Here is an 11,998-nt window from a genome sequence, read left to right as displayed (position 1 = left end):
TAAGTAGACTTTGGGAAGAGTTTTCCAGGCTTCTTGAAGAACACTCAAGGCTTTTCTTCAGATATTGGCTTTTTTCAGTTCTGTATTACAATGATCCCACAATACTTCAATATATAATTATATTGAGGTCTTGGCTCTGTGGAGGCCAATCCATGACTGATAATGTTCCACTGTGTGTGTTTTTACTGCAGTTGGAGTGTGTTTCAGATAATGAAGCAAAGGTTTTTGCAAATAAGATGCTTTCCACACTATGCTGCATTATTAGCCTGCCATAATCACATCAGTATAAATTTCTATGAGATAAAAAAAAAAGTGTCATATTGTGATATCATTTTTGCAGCCTTTACATTTCCGAGTATCCACAACAACAAGAGAAGCCCAGGCATGTCTGAGAGCAAGAGCCATACATCAGCCTCCAATAACAATTTAATATTTAAATCAGCTTCAACAACTTCTGACAAAGCACAGTACTTTGCAAAAGTGTTGTTCCCCTAAAAGTGGAAAGAATAAGCTTTCACCACTTGAAGCAAAAATACTCCTTCAAGTACAACCTAGCAACAAAAGACTAGATACTATCAGCTGGTGACGTGTGGTGGACAATTGATAACATAATTTTTCCATAACAGTCCAAGGTTCTCATGTGACCCCTTGGGAAAATGAATTGTCTGCCTCTTCTATGTGAGTTATTAGTTCACATTTGGGTTGCACATCAATAGCTGCTAGTATCTAAGATTTATCCTGGTGCAGTTACATGGTGGAAAAGCAGCACTTATATCTGATTTATACTTTGTCACTATTATTGTACAGGGTGCGCCATTTATGTGGATACACTGTAATAACATGGGAATGGTTGGTGATATTAAAGTCCTGTTTGTGGCACATTAGTATATGTGAGGGGGCAAACTCCTCAAGATGGGTGGTGACCATGGTGGCCATCTTGGATACAACTTTTGTTTTTTCAATAGGAAAAGGGCCATGTGACACATCAAACCTATTGGTAATGTCACAAGAAAAACAATGGTGTGCTTGGTTTCAACTAGAGATGGACCGATCTGATATTAAGTATCAGTATCGGTCTGATACTGACCTAAATTACTGGATCGGATATCGGAGAGAAATAAAAACTGTAATCCGATCCATTAAATATCAAAAAAGCACCTCACAAAACTTGCGACACGGCATAACTCGGCTCATAACCGTAGCACGTCGGAGCACTATGCATCACGTGATAGAGCGCTGTAGCATGGATCGGCGGTCTGGTTGAGTATTTGGAGCCTCGCTACCAAACCAGCATTTCATCTCGGAGAAAGCTATTGCAGAGAGAAGTAAAGCAAATGTGTAAGTTCATCTCTGAATGTTTGTAAAGCATTCCAGTGTTAAGCTTAACAACCGATATATGGAGCGACTGCCTCTATCTACCTCCCCTCCCTCTGCTACTTCAATCGTGAAACTGATTAATGATCCGCTGATCGGCTTTTCTGTCGCGAGTCCGTCTCTCTTGTTTGTTTTTGGCCCACTTTGCACCAGAAAGAGGAAACCAGCGGCTGAACAACAGCAGCACGTTTAAGCTTGATAATCTGTTGTTAGAATTTATTTAATATTACTTTCTACACCAGGATCCTTTTCTATGTAGCTGACGGCTGGTAACTGTGCAGGGGCGGATCTAGCAAAGTTTAGCCAGGGGGGCCGATAGGGCATGAACAGGGAAAAGGGGGCAAAGACATACTTTTCTTTCTTATTCTCATTTAAAATGAGTTATTGGTTGGTTATACAATATATTGGTTATACATTAGTTAGGTTGCTTACTCTTTAAAATACCAGAATAGGGAGGATGGAGTAGGTTTAAGTTTATTAGATTGATCAGTATTGCTGAACTATGAAATATTTTGGGTGCAGTGTAGTTTTTTGCATACAGGTATAACAGAATAGCTTTAGTGTTTTTTTTTTAACTTGAGTTTGAACTTATACAAAATGCAGTAAGATATAAAAAAAAAACAGTTTTATTGATTAAAAAACACACTATATCGGATTCATATCGGTATCAGCCGATATCCAAATTTATGATATTGGTATCGGACATAAAAAAGTGGTATAGTGCCATCTCTAGTTTCAACGTAACTTTATTCTTTCATGAGTTATTTACAAGTTTCTGACCACTTATAAAATGTGTTCAATGTGCTGCCCATTGTGTTGCATTGTCAATGCAACCCTCTTCGCCCACTCTTCACACACTGATAGCAACACCGCAGGAGAAATGCCAGCACAGGCATCCAGTATCCGTAGTGTCAGGTGCTGCACATCTCGTATCTTCACACCATAGACAATTGCCTTCAGATGACCCCAAAGATAAAAGTCTAAGGGGGTCAGATCGGGAGACCAATCCACTTTCCAGGAAACTGTTCATCTAGGAAAGCTCGGACCTGGCACCCATAATGTGGTGGTGCACCATCTTGCTGGAAAAACTCAGGGAACGTGCCAGCTTCAGTGCATAAAGCGGGAAACACATCATCATGTAGCAATTTCAAACATCCAGTGGCCTTGAGGTTTCCATTGATGAAGAATGGACCCACTATCGTTGTACCCCATATACCACACCAAACCGCTCACTTTTGTTGTTCCAACAGTCTTGGAGGGATCCATCCAATGTGGGTTAGTGTCAGACCAATAGCGGTGGTTTTGTTTGTTAACTTCACCATTCACATAAAAGTTTGCCTGATCACTGAACGAAATCTTCTGCGTCCTGTTCCAATTTGTTTTGTCCATTCTGCAAATTCTGTGCGCCGATCTGGGTCATCCTCGTTGAGATGCTGCAGTAGCTGGAGTTTGTAAGGGTGCTATTTGTGAGTAGCTAATATCTGCCGAAGGGATGTTCGACTAATGCCACTCTCCAGTGACATGCGGCGAGTGCTACGCTGTGGGCTCTTGCTGAATGAAGCTAGGACAGCCAATGATGTTTCTTCATTAGCGAAAGTTTTCTTGCGTCCACATTTTGGCAAATCCAACACTGAACCAGTTTCACGAAACTTAGCACGCAGTTTGCTAACTGTAGCATGGGAGATTAGAGCTGGGCGATAGAACGATAACGATATGTATCGCGATATAACTTTTACTCGATAGAGAAATTAAGCTATCGCGATAGACCTCGCAGCGTCACGTTGCGTGACTTGTTACGTACAGCACAAGTGCCAAGCCGCACATGTGTTTGTTTGGGAAGCAGCCAGCGCGTAATGGAGGAAATGAGTGTGCCGACTAGAAAAATCAACCGAGCGTGACCGAAGAGAAAACAGATGATGGTTCCAATGCCGGAGAGATTGTCGAACGGAAGAGCCATAGAAGTTCCGTAGGGTGAAGGTATTTCGGCTATTTCAAGTCTGACAAAAAACAGAGTAGCGTGCACTGTAAATTGTGCCGAAAACAAGTCTGGAAATACAATAAACTGGTGCATGCGTCACACTGTGCGCCACGTTATTGTTTCGGTGAAATGAATTTCTACAATACTGTTACTGTTAATTCTACTCTCTGCAGTGTTTAAATGCTTACATATACACACAGTTACTGTCCCTCCACACATACGACTCGGTTCTGCTTCTATGCCCCAGCTTTGTTTACTTTTTCCCACCGAGGCTTCTAGACTTCTGATTGGCCAACATTTCTGCACGGTTAGGAATCTAGCGCCACCTGCTGCTTTGGCATGTTCATAGCAGCGTTTTCCTTCATTTCTGCCTTTATGTGTGGACGGGATTATTTTTTAAAACGAAAACGGAAAATCTCCGTTTTCAAAAATACCCGTGTACGTGTGGACGTAGCCTCAGTCTCTGACTGGAAGCGCTAATTCGTCATTCGGCTTTTGTCAGACTAAAGTAACTGTTAAAACTGTTTGAAAAGCTAAGCTATACAACAAGGAGAGATTGAGAATTTCCTTTTAGTTCTCAGTTTATTTGATATTGACAAAAGTTAGTCAGTTTTGTCTGTTCTTCTGTAAAACAAACTAAGATTTATTTTTAGAATTAATATTTTGTTTCTAAGTGGAATTGACAATTTAGTCTGTTTCGTTTGTTCTATTTTGAAACTTAAACGCTTTAGCGGCTGCCTTTTGTGTAGTTTGCAATATTTGCCTTTATTTATCTGAAAAAGTCTCATGTTCCTTAAGTACATCTACCCTGTTGAACTTATTATGGGAAATAAATATTTAAATAAAAACAAGCTGCTGATTATTTCACATTTTACTTGTGAGCAACGGCACATTTAAATCTTACAAATATAGTTATTTGGCTTATATCGTGATAGATATCGTTATCGCCTGAAATGAAAAAAACATATCGTGATATGAATAAATCTCATATCGCCCAGCTCTATGGGAGATGGGTGGTCTTGTAGGGTGTCTTGCATTGAAATGACCCGGTTACTGCGTTCACCAGATATCAACACAATTTCGATCCGCTCCTCACGTGTTAACCTCTTCGACATGTCAATGGCTGTGAACAAAGAGAAACTTGTAAAGAACTCATGAAAGAATAAAGTTACGTTGAAACTAAACACACCATTGTTTTTCTTGTGACATTACCAATAAGTTTGATGTGTCACATGGCCCTCTTCCTATTGAAAAAACAAAAGTTGTATCCAAGATGGCCAACTTCTAAATGGCCCACCCTTTATTATAATACTGATGCTGCTGCTGGCACTTTGTCTCAGTAAAGTCACACTTTGAATGAGGAAGTGTGTCATCAATGACAGCAGCTTATTGGAAAATGATGGAAAATACCCCTAATTTATTTACACTTATAAATGCTGTTCTTCAATTTTTGTTCTCCTTCCTCATCAGTAATATAATTTTATTAAAGTTTCTGGGAATGTAATGATATAATTAGGACCTATACAGCTTTCTCCTATCCAAGCAACATATGGTGGCATATTTCTAATTGCATCAAACCACTAGCACTGCAGACTAAAACCATGAAAGATAATGATTTGAACCAAAAATTATCAACTTGGATTCATAGCTCCCTAAGACCTGTGCCCACTGATTTTTTCACTCCACTTCTTAAGTAATCTGGCAAACCTCAACCTTTTCTGCCTTTCCGTACACTCCCTTTTCACCAGCCACCCTTCCACTGAGACCATTTCTGATGTGGTTTCAGCGAACAGTAGATGGATCAATGGAGCCCAGATGCATCTCTCAGGTCCTGTGTCAGGCCTTTATTGGATTCTTTCCTATTTGTCAAGGACATGACTTTGTGATACTGTTTGTCTGCTGTAGATAGCTTTGTTTTGTTTGTTTGGTTTTTGTCACTTAAAAAAATTACAAGCAAGCCTCGCTTATTGGAAGCACAAGAGACTTTTGTACAGTACTGTAGATTCTTCTTTTCCGTTATTTTCACTGCATTATTTATGTATTTATTTTGAAGAACTGAGTTAAAAAAAAATACATTTAAAACTGTTTTTCAAAAAAAAAAATCCAGTGATTTAGTTCCATGTTTTACATTATACGGCCTTCACACGTGTATAGTATTATGATGTTTCTTAGACTCCTTCTGCAGTGAAGTATCGTCGTAAACCCTGTCGCCTACCTCCCTTACTGAGGTGTGTGGACGCCATCTTGTGGCGCAAAGTTTGAAGTACACTTAATAAATTAATTTCTGTGGTCTGGCCACCATCAAGTCGAGTTTCTGAAAACGGCACACAATATTGGACGGATTTTATTTCTACCTCTGTTAGGCAAATTAAATAACTGCTTATGCGTAACTGTATATAGACGAACTGGGAGAGATTTTAATGCCATGTACATGTTAATAACACGTTTTTAAATGGACTGACTAACAAATAATTAATGGACAAATCAACCTTATGGCATGATTTTAGCACAACAATGGGTAAAATGCCATAATTTTGCACAAAGGTAATATTAGCTCAGGCTTATGACTGAGAGCTGGAGCCTGAAAATTGTCCTTGGAGCAAAGGTTAAAAACCAGGACATAAGTCATTGCAGCTGACTGGTTTCAGTACACCATTTTCAGAACCCCTGTTTCCTTAATGTAAGTAATCATTTACATTTCTCACAGTTCTTTCATTAATAAATGACTATCCTTGTATTCAGGAGGAAATACCCAGTGTCTTTTGTGCCAGTGGATGTCGACACTCTAGTTTTTCCCTGACAGACTGTTTTTTTTTTCTCTGAACAAACATTCGATTAATTGTTGGTGCACATGTGCAAACACAGATTGTACTTTGGAGTAGCAGTCGAGAGTGTTTCTGTCAGGATGGCAGAAAAATTTGGAATGGGACTCATTTCTGTGTCTTTGCTGCAATTTCTGCTTTTAAATGTTCGACTGGGTTCTGGAGGTATTGTGACATTTTAGTGATGCTCTTTAACTTTAGGTACATTTTCGTTTTGCGGACTTTTTAGCAGCATTTACTTTAAGAAGTTGTTGCTTTTGACTTACGAAATGAACCAGTGGATAAACACAAACTAGCTTTTTCTTATTCCTTTGTTTACTCTAGCTCCGGCTCCATCTGCGGATGAAGTGTTTCTGTCCGGTCAATCAGCTGACAGCATTTTGCGCAGACACAAACGTTACAACACTGGACTGTTTGAGGAGTTTCTGCAGGGAAACCTGGAGAGAGAGTGTATAGAGGAATTATGCGACCTAGAAGAGGCGAGGGAGACATTCGAGAATGATGAAAAGACAGTGAGTATTCACTTACTTTGATTTTATTTGGCTTTGCTGGCTGCACCGATCACTGACTTTACTCTGTATTGTAGATGGAATTTTGGACAGGATATACAGGTAAGAGTGTGCTTAATAAATGATTGAATGTGAGCATCTTTTTAGGTAAACTTCTTTATTCTAACTAATTACTACTTATCGTTCCTAGTTTTAAAACTTCAACACTAAAGGTTTGTCTTTTATCTTGTAACATTACCATGTTTTTCTTAGATATTCTTTATGTATATTTATGCATGTTTATCTGTAAATGCAAAATGAAATGAAATATTTTCACCTCCCTGATTTTTTAGATTTTTGTATATTTGTCACACTTACGTGTTTCAGTACATCAAACAAATTTTAATGTTAGACAAAGATAACCCAAGAAATACAAAATGCATTTTGTATTAAAAGAAAATATTTATTTTTTTTATTTTTATTTATTAAGAGGAAAAATACTATCTAAACCTGGCCCTATGTGAAGAAGAAGTCTTCCTACCCCCTCTTTAAACACATTTTGTAAAGCTGGCTTCAATTTCACTAAGCATACCCAGGCCTGATGACTGCCAGAGGTCAATAATTCTCTATCTGCCAAGCTGAAGTAGGCTAAAAGAACACATCACAATCTAACCATTTCAAAAGCATTACAAAGTCATTTTAAGGCTTTAGGGCTCTGGTAAAGCACCGTGAGAACCATTATCCAGAATTAGAAAAACTTGGATCAGAGATGAACCTTTACAGGAGTGGCCAGCCTACCAAAATTACTCCAAGAGCACATCGGCAACTCATCCAGGAGGTCACAAAAGAACCCAGAACAACATCTGAAGATCTGCAGACATCACTTGCTTCAGTTAAGGTCAGAGTTCAACAATAAGAAAGAGGCCTCTGTGTGCAAACTGCCTCTGTGGGAGAGTTCCAAGGTTAATATGACAAAACACAACACAAAAACTCATCTCCCATTTATTTTCTTCTGTGGACAGATGAGACAAAAGCTGGAAGGTTTGCGTCTCCATCTGGCATAAAGCTAAAACATAATTTCTTAAAAAGAAGAGTCAAACAGTTAAACATGCTGGTGGTTGCGTGATGGTCTGGGGTTGCTTTGCTTCAGGACCTGGACGATTCATGCTGGGAAAAACCTCCATTATAGCTGAATTAAGACTATTCTGTGAAGAAAAGTGAGCCAAAATACCTCCGAGTGACGTCAAAGAACCTTATCAAAGGTTTGACAGTAGTTCTAAGGGTGCCCTGAGCAGCTATTAGGTTAAGGGGCCAATTACTTTTTTACTGCTTTAATATTTATGTATAATATATAATGATAATATAATATAAAATTTTAAAAATAATATAAATCAATATATGTAATATATAATATCAAATTAATTTCAAGTTCTGCGTTTGGATTTCCTCAGATGATAATCAGTGTATGTCAGGGCCATGCCTGAACCAGGGGTCATGTAAAAACATCCTGGGCTCCTACACCTGCACATGTGCATCTGGCTTCACTGGGAGGAACTGTGAGATTGGTGAGTGAATGCCATGTGACTGGATATATAAACTGTAATCAAACAAAATTGGTTTTGTAGTGACATTTCCTACATTTCGTGACAATCTGATATCAGCAGTGATCAGATCAAAGGATCAAAGGATAAACAAGCAGATGCATTTCAGTCTTCTTCTTCTTTCTAAATTAAATCAGTGTCTCGCATTCAGCATCACTCTGGTTCCAAAATTAGGTTGTTGGCTATTTTAGATATTCTAAAAGCAGCATCCCACAGACCTGGATTTACCTGAATTTTTATTTCACTTTTCAAAACAGATGGTCTGTCTTAAAATAGCTATGTGAAATGGCTATGTGAATCCCTATTTAAAGATAAAAACAAAAATTTAATTTGTTCATACTGGCTATTATAAATTAGCCACTAGACATCCATTATTGATGTAAATTATAGAGAGGAATTCACAGCTATTGTTCTGATTTAAGATGCATTTTAAGAAAGAAGTTAGGAAGAAAATATGAGGCTACAGAGTTGGTGGATGTCTAAAGTTTTATTCCCTCCACAACAGGTCAAAACTCAGGGGAATAGTTACTAATAGTTACTAGTTACTAAACTAAAAAGATTCATCAGAAACATGAATTCTCATTTCTGCTTTGAACACATTTGTGCTCAGAATGTGGCCTACAGCGCTGAAAGCACATTTAGAAAGGTTTTATTTAAAATTTAGTATTAGCAAGTGAATAACAACATACGAAACCTATTTCAGTGATTATATAAAATATTAAATATTATTGTGTTACAAAACACACTTCTATATGATATGGTAACAACATGTATATATATTCATTAAGAGGGTTGTTTTGAATTAATTATGTTTTGCTTTTTCTCCTCAGCTATAGCAAAAAGATGCGATGTGAACAATGGAGACTGTATGCACTTCTGTGACTCATTAGGAGTCTTTAGAGCAAAATGCTCCTGTGCTAGAGGATACAGGCTGATGCAGGATGGTGTCAGCTGTGAAGCAGAAGGTATCAGCTTATTCCTGCTATATTCAATATCATATTAATGACTTTGTATCAATCCTCTTTTCTCACATCACCAGTTGAATTCCCATGTGGCAGAACTGCCCTGACAGCACAGAGTGGAGTATATACAAGATCTGTGCTCCACTATGAGAATGCAAACACCACTTCACTGACCAACACGAACACTACTCCATACCCTCCCTCAACTCCAGCCACTACCACAGTATCGTTTATGGACACAAGAAATAGACGAAAGAAACTGCCCCTGTGGGTATACAGTGACACTGAGGCCCCCACTGAGGAGCCAGTTACGCCTTATAAACGTATCGTTGGAGGTGAAGTGGTCCTACCGGGAGAGATCCCATGGCAGGTACTGTAATGTCACGAAGCAGACATACCCAATGCAATTTAAGCAGTTTGCTACAGGAAGTACATACAGGAAGGAAACTCTGGTAGTGGCTTATTCTCAGCTCAGGTCTTCTCTCTTTTTCAGGTAGCCTTGGTAGCACATCCCAGTGGTCATATATTCTGTGGGGGATCCATTCTGAGCGAACACTGGGTTATCACTGCTGCTCATTGCCTGATAGAGGCACGAGGCTCCTTCTTCGTCAGAGTGGGTAAGGCTGACATACAATAAAATGGCGCTGTTTAGAGTGTTACTGCATCTACTCCACTTAACAGCTACCAGAAAACAAATGAATATTAACTATTTGTGATTACTGGCTCTCCTGTTTCTGGTTTCAACAAGATTACAAGATTTCATCCTTTTCTTTTTTTGTGATAGCAGCCTGAGCACCTTTGGATCTTGGCCCAGTGATCAGAACATAACTTTATTTTTTATTTTTTAATGGAGCCTTTTACCATTCCCTAAGCTGTTAATTAAATTATCAATAAATTAACATATAATAATAAAGAAAATAAGTGGGGTGGCAGCCCTAGTGTAGTTTTATGAATCAGATTTTGATTTTTAAAAGTTAATTTCTTGCACTTGGGAGAGGAAGTTCATCTACTTTTGAAATTCTATTTCATGCATTGTGTTGTGAAGTTTAAAAAACAATTCAACAAGATATGATATCTTTGATTATAGGGGAGAATAACATCAACATCAACGAAGGCACGGAGCAGAATCATGATGTGAAGGAGAAGCACATTCACCCACGCTACAATGCCACTCTAAGCTTATACAACCATGACATCGGCCTCCTCTATCTCAAAAGCCCCATCACCTTCTCCAAGGCAGTGCGACCCATCTGCATAGGGCCCATGACGTTCATTGAGGCCTTAGTGAAGGATTCATCCCCAGCTACAGTCAGCGGCTGGGGCAGAACACGCTTCCTTGGAGCCACGGCCAAGACGCTGCAGAAAGTCGAGGTTCCCTTCACAGATCGCACAGAGTGCACGCAGAGCAGCAGCCAAAGGATCACCCCTGTCATGTTTTGTGCAGGATACTATAATGAGGCCAAAGATGCCTGTCAGGGCGACAGTGGAGGCCCTCACGCAAACAGCATTCATAATACATGGTTCCTCACAGGCATCGTAAGCTGGGGGGAAGAATGTGCAAAACAAGGGAAATATGGTGTGTACACCCGGATCTCTCTTTATTACAAGTAGATAAACCATGTTATGGGGGTAACTAAACACAGGATGGCATTTGATTATGAAAACCCTGACCCGTAAAAATAAAAAGTATTGAAGCATTCAAACCCACTTCAGGTTGGAAAACTGCAAGCTGCTTTTTAACTGTAAGAATTTGGCATGCAAATGAATTCATATAAATACGAGTACAGCTTGTAGATGTTGTAAAGAAAGCGCAACGTTTTTTTAAAGGAGTGAAAATTATTAGACTACAAAAATTCCAGCATTCAATTCAACAACAGAAGCACAATAAGCTGTAAAAATGCACGTGTAAAGAGAAATACATGAATATGCTTAAATAGTGTTGAGACCTATGATTTAATATGCCCTTTCATACTATGCAAATAAATATAAGAGAAAATACCAGTTCATCTGCCCGTATCAGAACATCACTTACATGTTATGTGAATGAATTTGATAAGAAAGATGAATAAAACGAAAATCTGAAAAGCCAAACATCAAATTAAATTTGACCAAAAGCTCAACAAAAAGAGAAAATTCTGCAGTTTTATTATTTAAGACAGCTGCTACTGAAACATGACAGAAATAATAGATTAAATCAGGGTGAATGACAAAGACCGGGCTTAGTTGTGAGCCACCATATCACCGTGTCAAAACAACTATTATTTTATCACTTAAAAAACATATTATTGCAGCAAATACTTTTGCATTTGGCTTTCTTTACATAAGAAAAGCTGTACAAAAAATGCCTGTGTAGAGTGATGACTTTAATAATACAAACCAACTCATTGTTCGGTTGCCATGCATTTTTATCGAAAGAAATGTTCAGCAACTAGCGTAGGGTATATGGCTCATCAAGAGACAGAACGTCTCAAGCATGATTTTTGCTTCCCGAGCTGGAAATCTGTGCAAATTCTGCAGCATTTTGGATTGAAATGACAAACAAACAATGTGATTTTTCTCATATAAGCTAATAGAGCAAATAAAGGAGATGTTGCACAAGAATCAAGCATAGCTCCTGTAAAAATATGGGTATGTAATTTCATTTGGGACTTGACAGTAAAATAAATAAATTAACAACACAGGAAATGGCCCCTTCTGCTTTCTAGATTCATTTCCATATCAAATGCATCGTATCAAAGCCAGCCCTCCGACCGGGGGCTCAATTTGATGTGGT

General features: G+C 38.6%; 1 protein-coding gene across 1 annotated transcript; it reads left to right on the top strand.

The window, feature by feature from the left end:
* Nucleotides 1–6,203: 6,203 nt before the first annotated feature.
* On the top strand, nt 6,204–10,842 carry f9a (coagulation factor IXa; the record flags this gene model as incomplete). Its single annotated transcript, XM_080900324.1, has 8 exons — nt 6,204–6,339; nt 6,499–6,686; nt 6,761–6,785; nt 8,114–8,227; nt 9,094–9,228; nt 9,303–9,595; nt 9,719–9,842; nt 10,313–10,842. 8 exons carry the CDS (start codon nt 6,204–6,206, stop codon nt 10,834–10,836), a joined length of 1,539 nt encoding a protein of 512 aa, XP_080756450.1. The 3' UTR covers nt 10,837–10,842.
* Between the last annotated feature and the right edge of the window lie 1,156 nt (nt 10,843–11,998).

Source organism: Rhamphochromis sp. 'chilingali' (assembly GCF_963969265.1).
Source record: "Rhamphochromis sp. 'chilingali' genome assembly, chromosome: 13".
NCBI lineage: Eukaryota > Metazoa > Chordata > Actinopteri > Cichliformes > Cichlidae > Rhamphochromis > Rhamphochromis sp. 'chilingali'.
Note: the sequence above shows the minus strand (reverse complement) of the source record. Positions and strands in the feature narration are given on the sequence as shown.